Source organism: Trichomonas vaginalis, chromosome II, assembly GCF_026262505.1.
Source record: "Trichomonas vaginalis G3 chromosome II, whole genome shotgun sequence".
In the NCBI taxonomy this organism is placed as follows: Eukaryota; Parabasalia; order Trichomonadida; family Trichomonadidae; genus Trichomonas; species Trichomonas vaginalis.
The window spans coordinates 19,505,909-19,532,047 of NC_067204.1; the positions used below are offsets into that span (position 1 = coordinate 19,505,909).

The following is a 26,139-nucleotide window of genomic DNA, read 5'->3' on the forward strand; positions in this document are numbered from 1 at the left end:
GTTTCACCTCCTTTCATAACGTATATCTTGTCAATGACATTATATGAAACACCACAGCAACTAATGTCGGGTTCTATTTCTTTGATGTTTATATCGTCTGCCTCTGTCAAAGTTTCAATAGTTCTTTCAAAACTTCATGAGGTGCGATGACATATGAGTTCACTTTTACAGGGTTGTGTTCGACCAAGTTTAACATATACTTAAAGCTTGACAAATCTTCTCCTGAGTTTTAGTTTGTCTTTCAGTTTTGGTAGTCATTTCGAATATCTGCAACAGAACTTAAGTCTCTGCTAACTTCAGGATATGTTGGTTCTTTTACAGGAACAATTGTTATACCATCTTCGTCTTCGTATGGTTTCCCCACTTCAACATCTCTGTCTTTGACATTGACAACAACACTTGACTGTTTGTTTGAGTTGGTGAATTTAACTTCACATCTGCCACCGCCATTAACCTTTTGAAACACTTACGCTTCTATTTTTCGGACATGACATTTTACTTAGAATAAAAAGATGGACTATTCGGATATCTCTTTGAATTGAAGCAAAACAAAGTTTACACACACAAACAATACAAATACATTGACAGAATAGTTCTTTACACAAACAATGGAAAATGTTTATAGAATAGCAGTCTTTGCTGAACCAAAATATTTTCATAAAGCAAAGAAAGTTGGTATAACCGAGATGGTGAAAGTTCTTGAAGCAGACAAAAATATAACTTCAAAACTGACCGATTTACTAAGGAAAGTTATAATACAATATTATGTCAAAACTGGCGTACTGTCAATATTTGACGGAGAAAGTCAGTTCAAGAACAACTTACTGACCTGCTGCCAAAATCTGCTCGATGGAAGCTGTCGTTATACCAATCTGAGGAGCCCCAGCAGGTTTCATCGAACGAATCTTCAAAAGCATTTCGTGAAAAGTGCTATTGGTTTTGTAAACTCTTTGCTTTCAATTCATCTGGACCGTCTCTGTCACCAGTATATTGTATTTGAACTGTACCAACAGTTGAAATACCACCCATAAAGTCTTCTGAGTCAGCAAATGGAATGCCAAGCCAAAAGTTTGAACGGTCTCCATTTGTATATTGAGTTTTTTGACCTCCTGTATGAGTCCATACTTTCACATATGGCATAATAGAACTTTGCATTTCAGGGTTAATGGTTGTTGTGAAGTTGTTGTTAAAGTTCATAGCATCTAATGTCAAGTTGTATGACCTCATATCCTCAACTGTAGAATATTCTTCTCTTGGATAATATTTGCCATCTATGTTATATGATATTTAATACCAGGGTTGTAGAAACAAGAATAGTCATTTATAGTTCGTCTGAACAGTACAAATAGTATCTGCATGTTTCATTGCAGTTGTTAAAGCAATATCTGTTCTTGCACCTGGGTCAGCACTTTGGTTTCCAACTTCACCTGCAAAGTCTTTGACAGATATTTGGTGTATAGGGAACATAAGTGGAACTGCAATATATTTGGCAGCTAAAGCATTTGAAAATCTGGGTCCAACATATAAACGGCAAGTCTGCTTTATATTCTCTTGCATTCAAATTTTTCGCATGTGAACTTAACTGGGTCCAAGCAGTTCCAGCAGCATTGAAATAATAGTTTACTTCAGTGTTGAGGTTTGAGAAACCAAAGTCTAAGTCAACTTTGTCTTGCAAAAGTCACAGAACTTGGCTCCACCAGTTCAGTTACAGTAATGCTGAATGGGTCTTGTGTTGGTGCAATGACTAAGTTATTTTTGCTTGGAGTAAGTTCAATAGAATTTTTCCTGCCCAGTTTGGCAAGTATCTTAAAAACCTGAAGATTGAGGAAAGATGACAAAGGAACTCTAAGTTTCAGTTTTACTTTGGTTACTGCTGCTGCAGTTTGTTCAGAAAGGTTACATAAACTCCTGGAACGTTAGGGTCAAGTCTTCTTATTTTCTCAATAGTTGCATACTGGTCTGTTTGTTCTCTAGCTTGTGGTTGTACTGAGTTTCTCAAAGCAAACCATTCATAGTTTGCCCATGTTACTGTTTGAACTAAGTCAGAGTTAGAATATATCTTATATCCATGAAAACTCTGGAGCATATTGGTATCCGACATAGAAAATTCCATTGCAACCTTTCTTGTCAGACAACTTGGCAGAAGGTTTTATTTCAATGTCTTGTTCCACGTATAAGAATGAGTTGTCAATAGAAATAATGTGAAACTGTCGCAAGCAATATTACTGTTGTTGAAGAACCTTCACCAAACTCACCTACGTTTCCATAAGAAACAGCAGTTGTATATTCGTAAGTTCCAGGAACTATTTCTGACCTTCTAATGGCATTGTCGCATTCGTTATACCATTCAGAAACATTTCCGTTCATGCATCCAAAACTGTTGGCGTAATATTCTGAGCGGCGTACATTTCATATGGGTAAAAATATAGAATAGTTGGATTTATGTGTCATAATAGAACCCATTCGTACCAAGCTTTACTTTCTTCCTGACTGAGTTTTGTTGCATCTTTGCCTCATGTTCACCTAGTATGTTGTAAATTTCCCATGTCCTTTTTGCCTTTGGCTCTGGTCGCCCATCTCAGGTAACCTATATCCTAGAAAGATTTTTGTCATAGTTTGTATTTGAGTCTTCGCGTATTGTTTGCATGACTCTTTCCTGAGTTTCCGGTCAAGCTCTTCAAATATAGCTTGTCCATATGGAATAAGCTCGTTTCCAAATATATGTTTTTGTAGCCATTCTGGTTTTCTTTCCATGTAACCAATAATATCTTTTGTGAATGGGAAAGCTTTTACCCAATGTTCCAGTCTTGCGTCATTTATTTCTGTAGTTGGTTTTATTTTGTCAAGGAACATGTTTTTCAATACTAACATTTCATTTGGTACTGTCCATTTGAGTTTTCTTAAATATTCATCCCTTCTCGATTCATTGTTTGCAAAGTAAGTTTTTATGACATTTTGCAAACTTTCGTTTGCAAGGTCATGTACAATAGGTTCTCTTCCTTCTCTCTCCCTAACTCTCTTTCTAAACTCTTCACCAAATATACCATCTCTATGGTTCTGTGTAGTTCTTTGAGATAAATGTTCTAGAACGTCAGGTGTTATATTTCCATCAGCCATGTTCATTTCATACTGGTTCAAAATATCTGCATCTTTCATATCTTCAATGGCATTAAAGCGCGCTGAAAATACCAGCTATATCTGGTTCACCATTCACTTCCATTGCGTCTACAACTTCTTGGAATTGTGGTTGTAAGTTTATGAACCACCTATCCGGATTAGCTTTATGACCCCATCTCATTGTAGTTCCATAGTCTGCAGAAACAAAAGTAGGTTTGTTTCCATATTGGTTACGTTCTGAATGAACTTTAACAATGTTCATTTCTATATGTTTTGTTGAAATTTAACCTTTTATTTCACCGAGTTCATCCAAAGATTGAACGTTATATGCTCGTAAGTAAAAAGGATTGTTGTATTTGCGTACATTTCTTTCAGTTCTTCCATTCTTTGCTGAATATTTTCATCTGATTTGGAGTCTTTTGTATGTCGGCGAACATTTTTCGATATTCTTCTACTATGTCAGCCGAATTTTTCTTAGACTCTTGGAAAGATTTCATATTCTCCGCATACTCTTGTTGAGGGTCAAGATTTTTCGACTGTTCCAAATCTTCATCTAGTTCTATGAAGTTAGTTTCCAAAGGAGGGACTTGTTCGTTTCCTTCAGGCTCTTCTAGCTGTTGTTGCTGAACTATTTCTTCCATGTCTGGTTGTATCTGAACTTCTTCCTGTTGAGTTTCTTGTACCTCATCTGGTGGCATTTCATATATTCCGAGACCGTTTTTAACAAGTTCCCTATTAAGTCATCCGCATTCATAACCTTTCTTCTTTCGTTCCGTCTATATTTTTTACGCGTTTCATGAAGATAGTTGAATTATCATTTATCTCTGACACCAAATATCTCGGAGTAAATTCATCCATGTCATTTGGATGATATGCTATTAAATCATATCCCTTAGCGAGCTTGTATTTTCCAGGTTTGAAATTATATCCCATTTGGTGCTGAACCATAAAGCTAAATAGGTTCGGGTCAGTATTTCCTTCCTTGAACTTTCTAATAGCTTCTTTATATCTGTCACTAAAGTCAAGAGTATCTGGGTAACCATAACCTTCCTTAAGCATTTTTAAGAATTCTTGGTTTCCTTGTTCTCTACTTCTTTTATGTCCTTGCTCTGTTTGTGCTGGTTGTGGAGGTGGTTGTTGTGCTGGTTGTGGAGGTGGTTGTTGTGCTGGTTGTTGTGTTGGTTGTTGTCCTTGCTCTGGTTGTTGTTGTTGTGCAGGGTTTCGAACTGTTGGTTGTTGTGTTGGTTGTTGTGTTGGTTGTTGTGTTGGTTTTGGTGCATGCCTGTGTCTGTGTCCATGTGACGATGTAAATGTTTTAGGTAGTCCTGGTGCAGGTGCTTCTCTTGGAGGGTTTGGTGGTATATAAGTTCCACTAGCTAGTATATAAGTTCCACCAGCTGGTATATAAGTTCCACCAGCTGGCACATATGTTCCATCTGCAGCATAATGTCCTACCTGACTTTTCGTTCTTAAGAAGCATTTACTAGGTCTGTTTTGGTCTGTTGTAACTCTTTTTCTTGACTTTCCACAACAGTTGCTCTAACGGCGTCATAGGCACTTTGAACTGCCTGTCTCGTTGCTGCATCTGTTATTTTCGTCATATTTTGTGCTACTTCTCTTAACTCTTTGTCGAAACCTTCAGACTTCAGTTTCTTTCCAGATGAGAAGTCGTTCACTAGTTTCACCTTACTATGAAGAGCTTCGAAGGCATTCTTAAAGTCAGCATTCATTAAAGCTTCATTTGAACTGTCTTCATCCGCTTGTATTTTTGTCCTTATTGACCTATAAGTTGGGCTGCTTTAGCGTTGCTTGGGCATCTAACCAGTCATTATTAGCTTTTATATATTCTGCGCTTTTCATTGCCTTTTGCATGGCTGCGTCGTTATTTTTACTTTCTTGTGCTAAGTTTTCATACTGTACGGTTTGGTTTTGCAACTGTAAAAGTTTTTCTGCCTTTACATTTGCTTCAACTTCTTTTTTATACTCATCGCTATCCATATATGTCTTCAGGGCTTTTTGTTTATCTCTTCATCTTTCAGTAGTTTTATATTGAGTAGTATGGTTTTTCAAATTTATAACATCTTGTTCCATTTTTGCTACTTCTGCTGCTTTTTCTGACACTTTTTTCGCATATTCCTCTGTACTTAGTTCTTTCAGTTGTTCTTCTTTCTTCTTTTTCTCTACGTTTAACTCATTTAGTTTTTTGTGTGTCGTCATATTCTAGTTTCTTTTCGTTTTCACTTATTTGTTTCTGTATGTCTATGTTTGACTTTTTGACATCTGTTATTTGATTTTTGAGTGAACTCAAATTCATTTGACTTGAGGGTTATAAGCTGTTCCGTCTGCAGCTCCACCATAGCCTGCCATTTTCGCTAAAAGTGCCGCTCTTAAACCTCCACTCTGTGCACCAATAACTCGGTTTAAAAGCATAGGGTTGCTTGACATTTGTTGCAACATAGTGGGGTCATTCATCATTTGTTGTTGCAACTGTTGTTGTGGTGTCAGTTTTACTATTGGATGTTTCAATGCTCTCTTCCTCTTACGTATATTCTTACGTAGCTTACGTGGCATTTTAAGTGAAGTTAAAAAGCGGTTTTTGACAGATGGAACACATACTTTTTCAGTAAGGACATATGGGGTAGAAGGTTAGATCTAACCATCTACCCTAAACATTATTTTTGGTGTAAATTTCATGAAAATTCAAGAGGTTAGAAAAGAGGTTAGATATCGGGTTAGATCTAACCTTCTACCCTAAACATTATTTTTGGTGTAAATTTCATGAAAATTCAAGAGGTTAGAAAAGAGGTTAGATATCGGGTTAGATCTAACCTTCTACCCTAAAATATATTTTTGTCGAATTCTGAGTAAAATTCAAGAGGTTAGAAAAGAGGTTAGATATCGGGTTAGATCTAACCTCTTCACCTAAAATATATTTTTATTGAATTCTGAGTAAAATTCTGAGTAAAATGACAGATGTTTATATGACACTTTCTCCGGTTTATAAGAACTTCATTTATACTAAACATCTTCAGGGCTAGAAGGCACGAAGTGCCTGGAAGCCCCACTACCTTTTTTTTTTTTTTTTTTTTTTTTTGTTACATCTATATATAGACGATGCATTAAAATATATTTATTTATAAATCATTAAAAAATTAACATTAATTTTAAAATAATTTATTTTTTTATCTTTTATAAAAGAAGCTATATATAGATGATGTCAGATATTCCGCGATTAAGTAAACATTGTTTAAATCCTGAATGGGTTAAACTTCAATTTAAAAATGAAGATTGTGAATTATTAAATGAATATGAAAGCCAAAATAAGCTAATGAGGTATAAATATAATGATAAAGAATATTTAATTTCATGGAATCAATGGAGTCATAATCAAAGACCTCATAAACGAGAAGAAGAAATTGAAAATAATGAAATGGAAATCATTGATGACATTAAAGAGGATGGAATTCCTAAATTTTGTAGAAAAACCTTTAGAACTAAGTTAGGAGCATATAAACGTAGAGTATTAAATCCTGAATATCTTAAACATCAATTTAAAAAGGAAGACTGTGAATTATTAAACGCTAATGAATATGAAAATGCTAAATCAAAACTGAGATATAAATATATTGGAAGTGATGAAAGGTGTAAAGATAAAGATAAAGTTTATTCAGTTTCATATAATAACTGGCACACGTTAGGGATAAGAAAACATTTAGGAGATTATGGGAAATGTTCTGAATTCTTTAAATCTAGTATATACGAGAGAGTAAAAGAAATTAGAAATAATTATTTTCATGAATAAAAAATAAACTACCATAATGAAATAAAAAATAATTTTTTTAAAAAATAAACTTTAAAAATTCATGTCTTACGAAAAATTAAAACTTAGTTATGTTTATTATTTTATTTTTTATTTTGTATGAAATGAGCGTCAAAACTAACAACGTTAAAAAATTAGGATTCACAAACGAGGAAATAAAGGATATATTAGAGGAGGTGGGTTATGAAGTTGATAAATATTATTTAAGAAATTGTCAAAAATTTGCCGAGTTATTAAATGATTTAGATTATGATGGAAAAATGAATAAAGATGATGTTATAAATTTCTTATATCCCACATCTGAAGAAGAAAAACCTAAAGAACCTGATGTTTTTCCCGAATATTATGAAGAACGAATTAAAGATGATGAATACGATGAAATTGAAAGACTGAAAAAATAAGAGATGAAATAGATGAAAAAATTAAGGAATTAAGAGAAGTTGAAAAATATAATGAAAATGAAGTAGAGGGTTTAATGAATATCCCAGCTTCAGAATCAGAAGTTCAGAAATCTCATGAAGAAAGATATAAAAATTATGTCTCAGAATCAACACAAAATTTATTAGATGGTGAAATAGACGAAACACTTTCAGAAGAAGGTACTAAATTTATTCGTAAACATAAGTTACAATTTATTGATAATGAAGAATACCCCTGTATCCTACTTTCACCACCTTTAGATTCTGAAAAATTCAAAAAAGCACTGAAAAATGTAACATATGCAACAAATACGATTAAGAAAGAAGATCATGATATTTACACAAATTATTATTTAAATAAATGCACGGGTGTTGATAAAGTTTTTGATTTATTAGATAAAATATCAAAAGAAACCATTGGAACCTATAAAATTTTGTGTGATTGTGGTTTCATTATTGAAGATACCAATAATGTTTCATATGAAAGAACAGCACCGAAGGAAGACGAAGTGAAAGGTCTATACCATTCGTTATTAAGAATATAAAAGATATGAAAACGTATAAGCATTATATTTATTCATTTATTTCAGAAAAAACGGAAGCAACCCATAAAACATCTTCTCATCATTTTATAGCTATTCATACATTCCTTTTCAAAGTTGTGAAATTAAATAAGACAGGAATTAGATTTAATGTATCAGGGTACGCATTCTTGAGTAAATTAAAATGTATTCGTCACGTCGCAGATGATAAAAATTTATGTGTTCTTAATTCATTTTATGGGCTTTAAAAAATAAACTTTATTTTTATTTATTTTTTAATTTTTTATTCTTACATAAATGAACAAAAACGGAACAGCTAAAATGAATGATAATCAAATTAGAGCAGAAGGTAGAAGGTTATTTAAACGCTTCTATAACATTCCTGATGGTGTTAATCCTAAAACTCGTAGAAGCTATTTAAATGAAGCAATAGATGCATATGAAGGGTTTGACATTTCATCAGAAAGTGAGAGATTAGCGAGAATGTTAAATGTTAATATTGATTTCTATTATTGTGATCCTCAACCAGAAGACGTGGACATAAATAAGGTAGACTTTCCATTAGTGGAATCAATAATGATAGATCCAGAATTTGAAACAGTAAATATTTTATTAACACAGAGTCCATGTGGAAAACTTCACGCTGACAGAATAACAGACGTTGAAGCACTCACCGGCTATAAAGTTTGTCCATATTGTAAAGAAGAAGTTTATTCTATCCGCGATGATCCAGAAAGGAAAAACCAAAGAAGATTTTTAAAGCATTGTGAGAAATGTAAAGAAAATAATGGAAGATTAATTCAAGACGTTCAGTTGCAAAAGACACAGCAACCATATGCACCACATATTACGAAACAGAAGATATATCAGTGGTTATTAGCTCACAATTTGCAGAAATATTATAAACCGACAAGATATTATATTACTTTTGACTTTGAAACATTAGAGACTAAAGAAGAATTACAACTTTCTGAGTGTGCAACTTTGAATGCTTACTTAAAACCATTCATGGTATCATCAACGGTTAAATTAAATGATAAAACATATACGAGGAATTTTTGCTTAACTTCGAGTGATTCTTTTATTTCTGATTGGATTGAGTTTTTATTTTCAACCTGTTCATTAGTTGCTAAATCAAATATTGAACAATACAATGAATTATTGAAGCCGCAAACGGTGGGGACTTTGTCTCATACATTAAATGAAAAACAGAAGGAAGCATTTAAAGAACTTCTAGATGAGGAATTCAATAAAGTGAATATCATAGGTTTTAATTCGGGAAAGTTTGATTTAAATTTAATTCTTCGTGATTTAAACACTGCAAAATGGAAAATAAAATCAATGCTGGGTTCATCTTCACAATTTAAGCAAATCATTGTAAAGAAAACAAACGTTCCATATGAATTGAGATTTATTGACATCAGAAATTATATAGCGGGTGGGACATTAGACCAATTCACTCAAGATTTCGGAAACAATAAATCACGTGTTAAATCCTTTTTCCCTTATCAATTCATCACGTGGGAAAATTACGAAGAAGAATTATATAAAGTGGAACCATTCACTCAAGATTCATTTTATTCAGCATTAACTCAAGAAACTATATCAGATAGTGATTATCAAATATATCTCAATGATGCTAAAAATTTTAAGAATAGATTAGAATATTTTATTCATTATTGCAATAAAGATGTTGAAATTATGATTGACCCAATCGATAAAATTATTGAAGAAACATTTGTTTATAAAATTGACACGCTTCATAATCTTTCTTTATCATCGAATGCTTCAATGATTCGTTACGCTTTAGCATATAAAGACTTTAATCCTAATGAAAAATATCCTGGGAAGAGATAGAATCAAGTTTTGAATTAACGAAAAAGTATTGGAAATATAAAATTGAATCATATAAGAAACAAGATGAAAAAGCAGAAAGGGATACTAAAAATAATGTTTCAATGGATGATTTTCAATACTATCACGATTTAATCCTTTCATCTAAATGCAAAATGTGTGGTAAAGCGTTTACATATGCAAATAAACCAACATTGGATAGAATCGATAATGAAAAACCACATACCAAAGAAAATTGTCAGTTAATGTGTTGTTATTGCAATGTCGTAAAATCAAATAAAGATGAAGATGTTCAACGTTTAAGAATCAATTTAAGAAATTATGCATTAAAAATAATTTACCAATGACTTTAGATTCAGTTGAAGCTTATCACATTCTCCGTAATGGAATTACTGGTGGTCTATCAAATGTTCAACATAGAGTAAATCTTAAAGGAATCACGCGCATTAATAAACTTGCATATAATCCAGAAACTAAAACTGTATCAAATGAGGACACCACCAACATTATGACTCATTTCGTTGGTGTTGATTTTAATTCATTATATCCTTCATCATTTTCATCTAATCCTCATGATTTCATTCAATATACTGACCATAAAATGTATATGCCGGGAAGATTGAATGGTGTTATCATTTATGATACAGCAACAAAGAAAGCAAAAGCACTGGGAATTATTAGAAAGAAAAATACTTTATTCGTGGCTGAAGTAAAGGGTCACATTGATGAAAAATACATTAATGATTACATAAACTTTTTACCGATAATAAGAAACTTAGATATTATCACAGATGAAAAAACAATTGGTAGTTTTATGTATAATTACATGAAATCAAACAATCTACCAGTTGACTAGAAACAGAGGAAATTAACTCAGTTAGCATCAACACACAACAAATATCAACCATTTTCTTCTTATTATCTTTGGTATCTAATAGACAGATTTCATTTTATCATCGATGATATTCAATCAATTTTAACATTTACTAAAAACACTTGTTTTAATGAATTTGCGAACGAATTTATGAACGAAAGACAAAAGGCTGAATTAGAAGGAAATAAAGGAAAAAGTTTATTTTGCAAGATTTCACTTAATGGATCATATGGTTACGATGCAATGAATACACAAAATTACGCAAAGACTAAAATAATGAATGCACAGAAGGCACGCGTTGCATGTATGTCAAATAAGTTTAAAAACATAAGAGAAATAGGAGAGGATACGTATCAAGTGATGCTCAAAGATAGATTTTATAGATGTGATACATGTTTACAAGAGGCATTCTTCACTTTAGATAATGCTAAATACTGGTATTTGGTTTTCATTTATGATTTTATGTATAAATGCATGAATGTTAATCGTTTTCATTTCATTGAAGGTGATACTGATTCATCTTATTGGGCTATTGCTGGCGACCCAAATCTTCCTAACACTCAAGCATTTCAAGCAATTGTAACCGATAAACAATTTTATGATAAAAACATTTTCAAATTCGCACCATTTGATTTCTTCTGTTTTGATGAGAAATTTAAACCTAAATTAAAGAATAAAGCTGAAGAAAAAGCACATGAGAAGAAGTTATTGGGTTTAGCAATTGAGAAACAAGGTGATAACATGGTTGCTTTATGCCCCAAGTGTTATACATCATTCAACGGTTCAATTGATGGAAGTGATTTTAAAAAGATTGCACAAAAAATGAAAGGTGTTAGTTTACGACAAAATAAACAATTAACACCTAAAAATTATTTGGATATAATAAATGATAAAGTGATATTTGATGGTCAGAATATTAATTTACAACTTAAAAACGGGTCAATGACTCGCTTAACAATCGGTAAGACTGCATTAACAGGAGCACACACTAAGGCTGTATGTTGTGAAAATGGATGTTGTATGCCATTTATTTAATACAATTTAAAAACGTAGGGGTTGAGTCGTGAATTTAAAATTTTATTTTTAATAAAATGCCACAGAAGAGACAAAAGGAACCGTTAATGATGTGATTCAATATGTAAATAATGGTTTTGATACTATGATTCAAAGAGGTGGGCACCCCTAAAACATTTATTTTATTTTTATATAAATGGATAATGTAGATTTAGAAATTTTAATTGATGATTTAGTATTTAATCAAAATTTTCTTGATTATTACGATTTAAAAGCATATCTCCAAAAACATAATAACAATATAACGGGTGATGATATGGATTATTATTATCAGTATTATAAAAATGAAATTTTGAAATATCATGATAAAATAATTTCTAAAATTAAAGACAAAATTAAAAATAATGAATATACAAAGGGAAAAACTAAATCACAATTTAAACAATTGAAAGATTTCAAAAATAAAGTATTAACAGAAGAAGATATTGATGAATTATATAAATTATATAATCCCGAGCCGCAAAAGCCAAAGGAACAAAAGCCAAAGAAGAAAAAGCCGAAAACAACACCAAAAGAGAAAGTAGCAAATGTTCAACAGCTAAAGGTGCAAAACGCCCAGGTCCTTCAGACCATAAATGATGCACAAGCTTTAATTTATGATTCATTAGTTAAACCATATTCAGCCCGACTTTTAAATGAAGATCAACTTTTGGAATTCATCCTTCAACATAAACTCGAAGCGGGAAAGTATATCAAACCTTTATATACAGCATATTTAAAACAAATGAATAGAATACATCCAGAATTAATGAAAGGAGGAATGAAATCCAAAACTTCATCATCCAAAATCAAAGCAGATAAAATTAAATCACTTGCAATACCAAAACCTCCAACAGTTGTACCTCCTCCTCCTTCAGTTAATCCTTCATCAGTCACTTTATTATATCCATTTCAAACATTAAAGAAGCAAAAAGATTTTAAAAAGGATTTCAAGATATTAAATAAACCAATTGACCCAAAAATTCAACCGTTAAAGGAAAAATTTAGTCGACCTTCATTTGCTCCATATCCATATTCATACGAAATCGATCATCTGGAATATTCAAAAGGAAACGTTACTTATTTATTTGCCATTAACATTAACACTAGATATTTATATTGCATTCCGGTGAAAGGGAAAACAGAACAGGAAACAAGAAGAGCTATTCAATACTTACTAGATCATGAAAGAGTAGATAATATCAGGGGTGATGGTGATAAAGGATTTCAGGCAGCTATAACTCATTATTTCCCACAAATTAATTTTTACTTTTCATCCTCTCCATATACGTTTCATAATAAAATAGTTGATGCGGTAATGAGAACTCTTAGAGATGCGTTAGGGGTTAACGGTCAGATATACTGGGATGGAAATCATGACTCCATCATACAGCAGTTAGTATATTATTACAATAATACATGGCATAGAACTATAAACATGAAACCAGTGGAAATGAAAAATGATATTTCAAAAGAATGGGAATATATTAGAAAGCAAATGGAAAGGTTAAATGATGTTAAACGTGAACAAATTAATTCGGGGCTCATGAATTTTAAACAAGGGGATAAAGTTTTGATTCATCTCGATTATGGAAAAACTGATAAATCAATGACAAAAAGAAGACGAAGATTTGACACAATAGCTGAATTTGTTAGATATATTAACGGTAATGTATTAGTTGAAGTTGACAATAAATTAATAGAAATTCCGATTTATTTTATTACTCCATTATATTTAAATAATATTTAATTTTTTTATTTCGTAAGAAATGGGTGACAACAAAGCATCCAAGAGTCCTGATTCAATTAAGATTCAGAGTCCAGACGATGAATATAAAAAGAAACTAAACAGAATTAAATCAAAAATATGCTATTACAAAAAGAAGCCGCAATGCGGTGGGGCTGAAAACGATAAAGAGAGGAAAGAAATAATCAAAAAATTAGAAACTTACCGTTCAATCTTTAAACTGAGTGAAGCAAAAATAAAAGAATTTAATAGAATAAATAAATTGATTGGAAGAGATGAATTTAATAAAGATGAATTTTTAAACTCAATCCAAATTTAATTTTTATTCCTCATCTTCTTTCCATCATTACTACATAACCACATCTTCTCGGTTTTCGTGGTTTGTTGTTTTTAATTTGTTCTTACATCATTTTTATCATTTCCTCCCTTGTTATGATTCGTGGTAAATTTTGAGCTTGTGGGGTATCCATTTATATAAAAATAAAATTTTGTTATCAGTTATTTTATCATCATTTTATTAAGTTCATCTTTAGTTAATAATTTGAATGGATTCGCTAATGTTCCACCTTGAGTCACAACACTTGCCCCGGCTAATTGTGAAGAACCTGGGATAAGTACTCCATGAAATGATTTCATTGGTATCATTAATTTAGAAATAGTTGGCTTAATTAATTTTGTCATTTATGATAAAATTAAAATTGCATAATTTAAATTTTTTTCTTTCTCATTTTCTCATTTTCTCATTTTCTCATTTTCTCATTTTTCATCCTGTTTTGGTTTCAGCAACTTTTCAAGTTGTTGTCTTGTCAGTAACTTTAATTTTAACTTTGGATCAAATATTGGGTTTCCATCTTTATCTCTTCCAATAACACCATATGGTAGAATCTTCATTTATACTAAAATAAAAATTTAAATTATGCCGTTCGCTCTTTTGGAGCTCAGGACTTTCAGTCCGTTCTAAAGTTTGTTTCACAAACATTGAGCGTTCATTGAACTCTATACCATGCGAATACAGTCATAAATGGTGGCATATAATCTTCACCCGAGCCTGTTGGATTTGTTGTGAAAGCGTGTGAATGATTTCCTCCCGGTTCAGTTTGTCGAAAAGTCTTTTTTGTTGAATCGTTATAAGATGGAGATAAAACGTCATGACCAGCTTCATACTCTGAGTTGTATAATGGGTGGTCTCTTAATGAGTGACTATGGTCGCCAGAAAAGTTTGTAGTTCCTGTATGAGTGTGTGGTGGAAGGTTTGCTTCTTTAATTTTCTTCGAACCCCCTGTTTGTTTTGAAGAGTTAGCACAGTATAAGAATTTGTCTACAATCTGTTCCCAAGTACCAAAACCTAAAACTGTTTCTGGATTTGTTGAGTTCATTGATGTATATATTGAACCAATGGGGTAAATCATCTCAAGAATTGTATTTAATCCATTATGAATATTGAATTTATTATATAATATTGAATTTGGGTGAGTATTTAAAACTGGTCTTGTTATCAATATTAACATATTATTTTTGAAAATTGCTTTTCTAACATCTTGAAATTTTGTGATTTCAGACCAGTTTCTTCCATCACTACTGATGTTTACTAAATCACCACATCCTAAAGCAATGAAATACCCATCAATATAAAATAAATTAGTAAATCTATAATTTCGAGTAAGTTTTGGAGTGAATGAATAAATCAATTCCCAATTTGATAAATCCTGTGATAAATAAATATGTCTGTTATAACTTACAGGATATGAATAGACCATTTCACCTGAAACGAGAACATAAACATTTGATCCATAACATAAAGCTTCAATGTCTCCATCAGCTTGAAAAAATTTGTTCAAATTGACCTTGTGGTATTGAAGATGATCTATAAATTTTATCATTTTGTAGGATAAAATACATGTTGTTAATGTAATACCACTTACTTGTATAATCAATTTCCAAATCTGATGACATCATACTAAACATATAATAATTTATCCCATCCTCACTAATGAAAATTTGATTGACTTCATAAATTAGTACCCATTTATTATTAACGCATCTAATAGGATTATTTGGATATTTAAATTTAGCATCTTGATTTAAATTACATTTGAACCATTGGATACAATCGAATGAATAACAAGGGTAAAAATCATCTTCAACCATTATCATTCCCATAAATTTACCGTTATTATATTCAACATATAAAATTCTTGGATTAATGATTGGCTTTCGTGTATCAGGATTCAAAACAGATGGAGTAAATGATTCATAGTTTTTAAAATCATTTGTTTTAAAATAATAAAGCACTCCAGCTGTATAAAATAAATACATGGTCACTCCATCGAAACATATCCATTCAAAAGAATCTATATCAAAGGTTTTATCTGATGATTTCATAAAATTTAAAAATGGTGGAGTAAAATAGACCTCTGATTGTTTTATTTCTTCATTAACAAATGATATATCAGCTTTCTTTGCTAACTCAGTATTAATGAATGAAATAACTTTTTCCTTATCCGCCTTCTTCTCTAACTCATCGTTAACATAAGTTTTATCTGCTTTAAGGTCTAAACATCCTGAACCCCATCCTGTATCAGCTTTACCTTTAAAAGTCTCAAATGTCCATTCATGATACCATTCAACCCTTTCTTTAATTTCATTATCTTTTTCATCAACATAAACCAAATTTGCCTTCTTATTTAACTCACTATCCACATATTCCTTATCTACCTTCTTATTTAACTCACTATCCACATAAACTAAATATGCTTTCTTCATTATGTCATTTAGGAAACCTTCTATGAATTCCTCATTTAAATTAAATCTTCCAATCTTCAAAACTTTAGGAAATGCATTTAATGCGTAATATCTCTGTTCTTCTGGTGGAATTGATGTTATATCATCCGTTATTCCTTTAATTTTTGAATTCATAAATAAAATTTCTTTTATATTTGATATCACTGCACCACCTTTGCAAACGAATTTGAAATGGTCATTTTTCAATACTATCTCCAAATCTCCATATTTCAACCTTTGCGTTTGTTCTGCCGTCTTTGAATTATATGCATATGTGGCGTATGTAATGGTCTGAAGGACCTGGGCGCTTTGCGCCTTAAGTTGCTGTTGTTTAATCATTTATTACGATTTAAAAATAAATATTTAATCCGTTATCTCATCAGCTATTTTCTCTATTTGAAATTGCCATAATATTTCATTCATAAATTCTAAATCACAATCAAATAGGTCAGTTATTCTAAATTTAATATTTGATAAATCTTTTGAATGAAGAATAAATGAATTCCCGGATAATTGAAACGGATATGATAAAGAAAATGTGTTTAAGTTGATGGATAAAATGTTTTGTATTGATGGGTAAGAGTTAGGGTCTAATGTTTGATGTGAAAATCTCATTGGGGTATTAACTTTATCACATTTGATTAAAATGAAATTGGAACCAGTGTCAGAATACAAAACATCCCCAACATCTTTTTCAAAATTTAATATCCCCAACAATGAACGAAGATGAGGAGTACAAAATTTAATTTTCAGCGGGAATTTAATAAGGTTATTTATTTCATCAAGTTCAAAAAGTTTATCGGGTTTTGATTTAAAATTTTCTTCATACCATACGATAAATGATTCATTTAAATAACTTAAAATCGTGTTAATATCCCATTTCGCTATCACATTATTTATATACATATCATACGTTTTTTCATGGTCATCTTTAATAAATGATATATAATCTGAAGGGTCTAAAAGAATGGGATTAAATTTACCACTCACAGAAACGAGAGTAACATTATAAATTCCGCTAACTGTTAAATTTAATTCACAGTTATTATTCGAAATAATATTGATAATTGACATTTTTATTACGATTAAAAATATGGTAAAGCGTTATTTTCCAGTGATAAATAAAACTAGAATAAGATTACCTCAAGAATTCATAAATTCAACGAATAAGAAATTCATTCATGTTATAAATTTTAGTGTTTTCAGAAAATATGAGTCAGTGTCATATTCATCAACAGGTTATATTTCACTTCATTCAAATTTAGTTCAATCAAACCCATATAATGACCATTTCATAAGATTTTCAGATGGTATTAAAAATGTAATTGATAGATTAAAATATGAACAGATTGACAATATCAAATTTTTGGAATTTTGGTTTAAATATCCCGATGGAAAAAAGATTGAAGTTAAAGATAAAGCTGATACTATAACAAAAACAATTACAATGACCGATCCGGATAGTGGGGAACAAAAAGAAATAAAACAAACGATAGAAACTGGTGAAAGGTCAATTATTATTGATTATGATTCAAAGGATTATTATTCGATAATGTTAATGCTTGAATATTAAATAGCCTTAACAAAGAATTTTTCAAGTGATATTTTATATTCATCAACTATTTTATTATAAATATCATTATATGTTAAATGAAGTTCAGTTGTTGTTCCATTCTTTGTTATCTTAATTGTGCTAATATCCTTTATAAGATTTATTTTTGCAACTGTTCCGCAGCATGAAACCTCATCATCTATGAAAAATTGAATCTTAACGTCTGAATCTTGAACATCACAAAGAATGGCGATAATGTGAATTAATGATTCATAAGGTAAAATAATTAAACCAGATTGATCAATTAAATTTATTATTGAATCATAATTATTAATTATTATATCACGGTAAATTTTCATTAATTCAGAATTAATGTCTATTTTATATGGGTTCTCGATGTTTGATGAAAGAGGTGGTGGGTATGTTGGATAAGTGGGAATCTCAACAGGTTCTTTACCGGGTTCAGATAAAATGATTGGGTCTCCATTCTCATGGTTTTCGTCATTCTCCTCATTCTTCGGTAAGTCACGAGTTAATAAATTTGGTTGAGTTGCTGACCTTGTTAATTCAGGGCTAACATTAACTTTAACATTTTGAATAATTCGTGATTTATCATCATTTACGTTATAACCAACCGTAATCTCTGCTTTTGCGTTAGTGTTCTTTTGACTAGTGAAACGTCTTCTCATTTATATTCGAATAAAAAAATATATTTAAACTTTTATTTTGCTGGAACTTTTGAATCTATTATTCCCTGTATTTGTTCATGAAGTTGATTTTTAGCTGTTTCATCGTAATTAATAGACCGAATATATTCATTAATTGCGTTCTTATAATCATCTGATTTCTCAATTTTCTTTTATCTGATTCCTTAACTAAATCATAAGTTAAACCTCGTTGCTGATATAATGGTTTCTTAATTAAATCTTTGAATGCTTGAGATAAAGCACCTGATGCAATTCTTGCTACTATAATTGGTTGAAATTGCTGTTTAAGTTCATCTTTAACATTTGCGAAAACTGGATCAAATAAAGCAACTTTAAAGAATTTCTTAGCTGAAATTTCGGATCTAATATTTGCATATTGACCATCAAACTGGTTAGAATATCGTGGTAATCCATCCGGTCCCTCTTCAATAGCATTTAATTCTTCATTGAAATAAGAATATGGATTATGACGGTATGAATTAATTGGACCATTTTCACCTTCTCCAATGTATTGTTTAACAGCTTTTCCATTTTCATCAAATTGCATAGGATAACGTTCATTATATGCTTTACGTTTAGGATAATCAGATATAGTTAATTTATAACCATTTATGACTTTAATATTACCTTGACCATCAGTAACGAAAACTTCATTTATACCATCAGGTTTTCCATTTGGACCCGTAATGTCTGCTTCGTGTGCTTCCCAATTTGGACCATGACGTTTGGCATATGCTTGAGCTTCTGGTAATGTTAAAACGTTTCTCATTTGTTTAACATCTTTTTGAAGACCAGCAACAATATGAACTAATTCTTTCATTCCATCAGGAACTTTCATAGTTCTATTATATGCACCCCTTTTGTTTGTCCCTTGTTTTAATGGAACCTGTAGAAGATTTGCTATTTCTGTCATGTTTAATTATAAATAAAAAATAAAAATTAATTATAAAAAGTTAATCAAATTTAACACCTCCTTTATTTAAATCAACTATTATTTTTCCATGTTCACCTAATTGCTGATATTGTGTGTAAAGTTCATTAATGCTCATTGGTAAATTCACTTGATAAAGCATAACATTCAACTGTTGACGACTAAACCCACTGAAAATGAAAAGTGTTGATAGATTTGATTTAATGTTTGTGCTTAATGCTTTGAAATATTGAACAGCCATAAAGAATGAACACTGAATGTGTCGACATTGAGTTAATAACTGATTAAAATATGATTTCTCGTTTGTTATTAGTTTTGATTTCACTGCATCATCTAGAAAAATGAGTGAATGCAAAAATTCTCTATCAAAATTTGAAATGGAAAGTGTTTCAAATAATTCATCCCGTTGTTTATCAATAATTTTATCCTCTAATCCTTGCTTCTTGATTGTATTATATAATTCTTTATACATTAAAAGTTTTTTAAATAATCTTCTGCTTCTTCTTGTGATAAATAAATAATTGGAATTTTGATTAAATGCTTTAAAGATTCAAATGTATCATCTGAAGGTGAACCTGAGTTAGTATACAAGTCTTGGGTACGGTGGCACTGCGTTCCACCTTACCCAATACTTGTGAATTTGACACTTTACAAAGCCACCCACTTCACTTCACTAACGAGCTCACTAATGTAAAAATAAACGTTCTCACTATCATTCTCACTAACGACTTCACTAATGTTCTCATAAATTTTCCTCAATATCTTCATCATCAGTGTTAACCCTATTGTAGTCATACTTGAAGCCATAAACTTTCTCTAACTTCTTAACGTACAATTTACATAACTTACCTTCGTCATCGTATGGTTTAATGATATAACTATTTCTATCTTTATACACAGTCAATGAAAAGTCAACTGGTCTCGGATGTATTTGAAAGAACATGTTATGCTCAGGAAGGAAGAATAAATGTTTAAATGTATGTTTGTTATATTTTTCGATTTGTATGAGTTGCTTTTGTTCTGTCATTTACATCCAAATAAAAATTTTCAGTAAAATAAAAAATAAACTTAAAAATTAATGATATCACCACCCTCACACGTATGAAAACATAGCACAAAAATAAATTTAGGTGAAGTGGTGAGATCTCACCTCTTTTTTCACCTCTTTTTTCACCCACTTGAATTCATTGCTTTATAACTCTCTTCCTTGGTTTCTTTTTAGTTGCTTTCTTCACGTCTGTCTCCAACTTGACTGTCTTTCTTCTTCGTCCGTAATGATACCAGTTACTTCCACCAGTCAATGGGTCAAATGGTCTTTCGTAAGGGTTTCCATACATTCCATAGGGACCATACGGAAGAACTACTGGTGGAGGAAGAGTTCCATCGACTCTATTTAAATGCATTGTTTCACCTTTCATCTGGTCATTAAAGTCTTTTGCGTGTTTTGCAAACTCATCGTCCTTTCCTAAAGCATTTTCTGACTCAGTCGCAACCAAATTGGATGCTTTATTTATGAGTCCTATTTTATTTAATCTTAACTTCTTTGCAACCCAGCCTCCAATCTTTCCTTTATTTGCATCTAATGTCTTCGAAACTCTTCCTCCACTCATTTTATTTACTGCGTCATAAGCTCCAAGTGCTTTTGCTCCAAATGCTAATGCTTTTGTTCCCATTGCGCCTAAAGCTGCCCAAGCTACCATTTACACCATATTAAAATCATCTCTCTTCAATATTATCTCATAAAAGTTCTCGTTACTGGAGAAAGTCAATGAAACATAAACATTCTCATTCATAAACTTCTTTCTTATATCATCTATTCGCTTCAAAATGTCTGAACAATTGCTAACATCTTCTACAACAGTTATTTCATCATGAATGACCTTCAAGAACAAGCTCATTTAATATGCTATTAAAATCATCTCAATAATGAGTCCATCCTTTCCATCTTTAGGTAGCACAACATCTTTCATTGAAGAAGGTTCGACAAGTCTTATGTTAAACTTACTGACAAAGTTTGTTATACTATAATGCTTCGGTGGCGAATACATGTAGTTTGAAAGACATAATATAGATTCTTCAGCAAATTCACTTATACTGGATTTTATAACAATGTTCTCACGAGACCAAATACCACCAATTGACAATCTTGTAAGCAATCCTGCTGAACCTTCAACTGTAAACGTCGATGGTAACATTCCACGAAGGTCATCTATTGACATCTTTGAGTCACTGAATTTAAATATTTTCTTAAAGCAATCGTCATTATCTAACCATGCAATAGCTTTGAAGTTTTCATTCGAATATACATCTGCTTCATTAAATGTAAAACCTGACTTCTTTGCAGAGATGACTTTAAAATCTATTGAGTTTGTTTCAAAATTATATGCTATGCTAACTTCTGAAGGTAATGGATGTCCTTCCGCAGTCAGTTGTTCTCTCACTACCGTTTGAAGCTTTGTGTTAAAAACTTTCATGTCATCTCCTGTGTCTAGGTTCACATACACAGCAACAGGAAAACTATCTTGCTTCTTTGTTTCATCATTATACCTCAAAACATTAAAGTTCTTCAATAATATTGTTCTTCCTGCTGGAATACTTCGAACCTGTCTGATTTCAATAGCTTTCTCACCTCCTACATACTCTACCCAGTGCCTTGGATATTCATAAGTATACTGACTTTCTTGAATTTTGGTAGGTTTCATCATAACGTGTTCATAGTATATCTTTATACTCTTGTCAGTTAGACTCGGTGCTATGTTCTGAATATTTCTGACTTGCATTTTTAATGGAGATAAAATGAAGCATTTAATACATGACGTAGATGAAGACATGAATGAAACTACAGACAAACTTAACTCTTCTCTCATTCTTCCTTTCAGTAAGGACTATGAGTTCTGTTCAAATGGCGTTTATTTCTATTGTGGAAAGATGGGTTCAGGTAAGACATTTAATTTAATTCGTCATATACTCATAACAGAACGTTTAGGAAATGACTCATATTATGACCAAATCATTATATCAGCAACTTCAGACTCTATGGACTCAACAGCGAAAACATTTATGTCAAAAGTTCAAGCCTCTGTCGTTAAAGTTCCAGACAGTGAACTCATTGAATTTCTTCAACGTTACATTCGACGTAAGAGGAAATATTATGCCATCGTTGAATTTATACAGTCAGGAATGCAAAAGACTTCTGAGGAGATGGAAAGAATTATTGACAAACACCACTTACGTCAGTACTCAGGAGTTTACGATATGAAACGACTGACAAACTACATTCTATCAAAACTTTCAAAATACCCCTTCAAAAAATATCCTTCAAACACTCTGCTCGTTTGCGACGACTTCGCTGGTAAAGGTTTAGTGTCAAAACCAGACTCACCATTAGCTAATATCATTACTAAAGTCAGACATTACCACTTAACTGTAGCAATACTTATGCAAACATGGAGGTTTTTAGCTTTAAACATAAAACGTCTCATAACTGACTTCGTTATCTTTCAAGGTTTCTCACGTTATGATATTGAACTCATTTGGAAACAGTCAGGTATAACATTACCTTTTGAAGAAATTTGGGAAGCATATAAGTCTCTCATCTCTCCTCGTTCATACCTTGAGATTCATATCATGACTAATACCATTAAAGTCAAAAATATTCCATGGGAACGACCAACATTGTTTTAAAGTTTAACCTTCAATTGACTGATGGTAAACAAATTCCATGCATCTCTGTCGCCATTTCTGTTAATATTTTTGCTGTCATTCATATCATCCACTTCTCCATCCGTTAGCTTTTGAGGATATGCGTTAGAATAGCTGTTCTTAAATGAAGGCTTTTCACCTTTGAGAGCATAAACTCTATAACTTTCTGCATACTTTATGTTTGAACCTCCTGAGCCATCATTGACATAAATTTTTATAGGCTTCCACCCTTTGTTCATGTTCCTGCTTCTTCCCTTAGCTCTTTTGTTCAGTAGTTCTACATCTTTATACACAGCTCCTGTCTCAGTGAATTCAACAATATTTTCATTCGTTAGCTTTACATTCAAACCCTTGTCGAGTATATTGTTCATTTCATACATATAAAAGGTTTTTATTCTATATGAAATGAGAAGCAAATCCATCTTAGCTGGTGCCGTTAATGTTCCAATTGAACCAACATCAAATGTTGACTCACGAACGACAAACAATATTGTCATAAAGAACTATAGTTCAGAGTGTTTGAAAGAAAAAGAACCAGAACTGAAATCCGTGAATTTAAACTCAGCTTCAAACGCTAACGCTACATCAGATGTTAAGTTAGAGTATCCACCACTGGACCAAGTTCTTTCAAGAGAAGCCAACGACAACCCTTACACAAATGTTCAAACAAATCCTTCAGATAACGTAGACCATTACCTTCTTCAGTTATACCAAACAATTTTACTCAAAGACGATAAGAAGCTTTTGACAAATCTTATAAGCAAGAACCAAATAATTCTAACAAAGGAGGACCTTGAAAATGTTATATCACGAATAACAGGGAAACAATGTGTCATTGACTATCTCGACCCTGAAATCGAATGCTGTGGTCAAACGCCACCATTCATGAAAATAGGTAACATCCGCATCATTGAAACACCAGGAACTACAGGAGTTGAGTTTAAGTATAAATATTCGAATGAATATACAAAACTTTCAACAGAATATAAACTTTGTTTGAAATATGTTTTAGTAAATTAAAGCAATTTGTAATATCTATCCAAAACTTCTTCAACAGTATCGAACTCATCTTCATAATGCAAACCTAATCTTATTGACTTGGTGCAGTTTTCACTAACACAATATAGCGCTTTGCGCTCGGCGCCTTTGACGCCTTTTTCTGTTCTCTTGACTGACATAACTAATTCATTTGTTTCATCAAACAGCAACAACCAAAGTTCATGACCTAATACATAACATTCATACTTTATATTTTTAGCTCTGAGTTCTCTTGTAAGCTGTTGCATTTAATATTTTCTAAAAAGTCAACTTCAACAGTCATTCGCACTGGTGCCTTCAGTTCTACAGGCTCGCCTTGAAAGTCAACAAGTCTGAATTGCATGTCTTTCAAATTATGAGGACTAATGCGAATCCATTTACCTAAATGAGTTGCTATGACAGGAACGTTTGGAATGAACATTGAATTGACTGCATAACAGAAAGACTTATATTCTACTGAACCTTTACTATTAACTCCTGAAATGCCTGTGACATTAGCTATTTTAGACTCAATGTACAAACAATTACCATAACATACGTATGGAACAGATTTCATCTCAATCGTTTTGTCAACACTTTTCAAAGGAAATGTCATATGGTATGCACCCAGAAGCAATTGAACTCTATGACTCATTCGTGTTATCTTAAACTCCTTTGCATAACTGAACTTCAAAACTCCTGCAATAAGTTTAACATTCATTAAGTTTTCTTCGTTATCCTTGTTTATTGTAGTATTTATGAGCGCATTTAACACTCAGCTAATGTTTCCATCTTATATTCTACATTATTGTGAAATCTTATTTCGTGCTTCTTTCCATCTATTTCAAACTCCATGAAATCTGTTTCATCTGTTATGACAAAAGTTGCGATAGTATTGAAGTCAACAACTCTGAAAGCAAGTGCTTCATTCTGAAGACCTAAGTTTGTTTGTAGCTTTACTATTCCGTATTCGTTTGGGTCTGTACTTTGCAAATAGAACAACATTTTATTCTCATTAAAATATGACTATTGCTGCATATGCGTATGAAACAAATGAAGCAAGAAGAGCACATGAACTAGTAACGAAAACTCAACTTTAACCATTGAGGCAATGATTTAGTCATTGACGATGGAAAAACTAAAAAGTCATTGATTTCGATACTTTTAACACTTATGACATTCATTACAACAAGCAAGGTTCCTATCATAAATGATGGAACGGTGCAATATATAAATTCTACAGTAGATGCCTCATTAGTGAAAGTACTGAATGTTCTCATTGAATTGTTAAAGAGCTTTCGATTTGACGACAACATTAAATGCTTAAAGAATTTAGTCATGAATGAGAAACAAATTCTTTGGCGTTGCTGGTAGCAGTAATGATGTACACCTTATGACATTAGAATATTATAACGAACATAAAGATGAACTGAAAGGAGAGAAGGGTGACACCGGACCTCAAGGACCACAAGGAATACAAGGAATACAAGGAATACAAGGACCTCAAGGCGAAAACGGTTTTGGATGGAAAGGATGGAAAGGATGGAAAAACTGCTAAATCATGGATATGGGACCTTATAAATACTGGTTTAACAGCTGCTTCATATGGAGTTCTTCAATACCAAATCGGAAAGATATGGGCAGTACTTGGTGAAGAAGTTTAGATGACGTTAAAAATGCTTTGAACTTCATTTCAAATGGTTCGGATACTATTAAAACTTTATCTGGTTGGATGCAAGAAACAAGGAGTCAAATAGATACTGTAAGACGTATAGCAAACAATGCACGTACGGGATTGGATACTTTACGACAAGCACAAAATACACTAAAGGAAGCAATGATATTCTTGCTCAGTATCAGACATGCATGAAGATTGGCTTAAAGGTATTGACAAATCTTTTAAAATCACAGTCAGTCTATTGCTGACTACAAGAGTATAGATTTTTTACATAGTGCTATGGACGTACATGATGGAAGCATAAGGAACTTACTTAATGCTAACAATAACTTACCAGGAACTATT

At 31.8% G+C, this 26,139-nt stretch overlaps 8 protein-coding genes and 4 pseudogenes across 12 annotated transcripts, besides 4 other annotated features; 4 read left to right on the forward strand and 8 right to left on the reverse strand.

Moving 5' to 3' along the window:
* Positions 1–928: 928 nt before the first annotated feature.
* On the reverse strand, positions 929–2,070 carry TVAGG3_0573290 (annotated as a pseudogene). The gene has a single exon. A coding segment is annotated over exon 1 (1,142 nt).
* A 453-nt stretch (positions 2,071–2,523) lies between these two features.
* Positions 2,524–3,156, reverse strand: TVAGG3_0573310 (protein of unknown function, DUF4106 family; the record flags this gene model as incomplete). The annotated part of the gene is made up of 1 exon (XM_051238871.1): positions 2,524–3,156. The coding sequence occupies one exon, from the start codon at positions 3,154–3,156 to the stop codon at positions 2,524–2,526; it is 633 nt and encodes a 210-aa protein (XP_051096695.1).
* Positions 2,524–3,156: a mobile genetic element.
* A 498-nt stretch (positions 3,157–3,654) lies between these two features.
* TVAGG3_0573320 lies at positions 3,655–4,989 on the reverse strand (annotated as a pseudogene). Its single transcript has one exon. A coding segment is annotated over exon 1 (1,335 nt).
* Positions 4,990–6,828: 1,839 nt separating this feature from the next.
* Positions 6,829–7,467: a mobile genetic element.
* Positions 7,272–19,794: a mobile genetic element.
* Positions 8,196–8,909, forward strand: TVAGG3_0573350 (uncharacterized protein; the record flags this gene model as incomplete). Its single annotated transcript, XM_051238872.1, has 1 exon — positions 8,196–8,909. A coding segment is annotated over one exon (714 nt), but the record flags the coding sequence as incomplete, so codon positions are not given.
* TVAGG3_0573360 lies at positions 9,857–11,587 on the forward strand (annotated as a pseudogene). The gene has a single exon. A coding segment is annotated over exon 1 (1,731 nt).
* On the forward strand, positions 11,957–13,202 carry TVAGG3_0573370 (integrase core domain containing protein family; the record flags this gene model as incomplete). Its single annotated transcript, XM_051238873.1, has 1 exon — positions 11,957–13,202. A coding segment is annotated over one exon (1,246 nt), but the record flags the coding sequence as incomplete, so codon positions are not given.
* TVAGG3_0573380 (keratin-associated protein family) lies at positions 14,413–15,306 on the reverse strand (the record flags this gene model as incomplete). The annotated part of the gene is made up of 1 exon (XM_001297968.1): positions 14,413–15,306. One exon carries the CDS (start codon positions 15,304–15,306, stop codon positions 14,413–14,415), a length of 894 nt encoding a protein of 297 aa, XP_001297969.1.
* On the reverse strand, positions 15,466–16,342 carry TVAGG3_0573390 (uncharacterized protein; the record flags this gene model as incomplete). Its single annotated transcript, XM_051238874.1, has 1 exon — positions 15,466–16,342. A coding segment is annotated over one exon (877 nt), but the record flags the coding sequence as incomplete, so codon positions are not given.
* Positions 18,932–19,379, reverse strand: TVAGG3_0573400 (uncharacterized protein; the record flags this gene model as incomplete). Its single annotated transcript, XM_051238875.1, has 1 exon — positions 18,932–19,379. A coding segment is annotated over one exon (448 nt), but the record flags the coding sequence as incomplete, so codon positions are not given.
* Positions 19,795–20,044: 250 nt separating the features above from the next.
* Positions 20,045–26,139: part of a mobile genetic element that runs on past the window's edge.
* TVAGG3_0573420 (protein of unknown function, DUF4107 family) lies at positions 20,582–21,097 on the reverse strand (the record flags this gene model as incomplete). The annotated part of the gene is made up of 1 exon (XM_001315575.2): positions 20,582–21,097. The coding sequence occupies one exon, from the start codon at positions 21,095–21,097 to the stop codon at positions 20,582–20,584; it is 516 nt and encodes a 171-aa protein (XP_001315610.2).
* Positions 21,356–22,228, reverse strand: TVAGG3_0573430 (uncharacterized protein; the record flags this gene model as incomplete). The annotated part of the gene is made up of 1 exon (XM_051238876.1): positions 21,356–22,228. A coding segment is annotated over one exon (873 nt), but the record flags the coding sequence as incomplete, so codon positions are not given.
* Positions 22,231–23,081, forward strand: TVAGG3_0573440 (annotated as a pseudogene). The gene has a single exon. A coding segment is annotated over exon 1 (851 nt).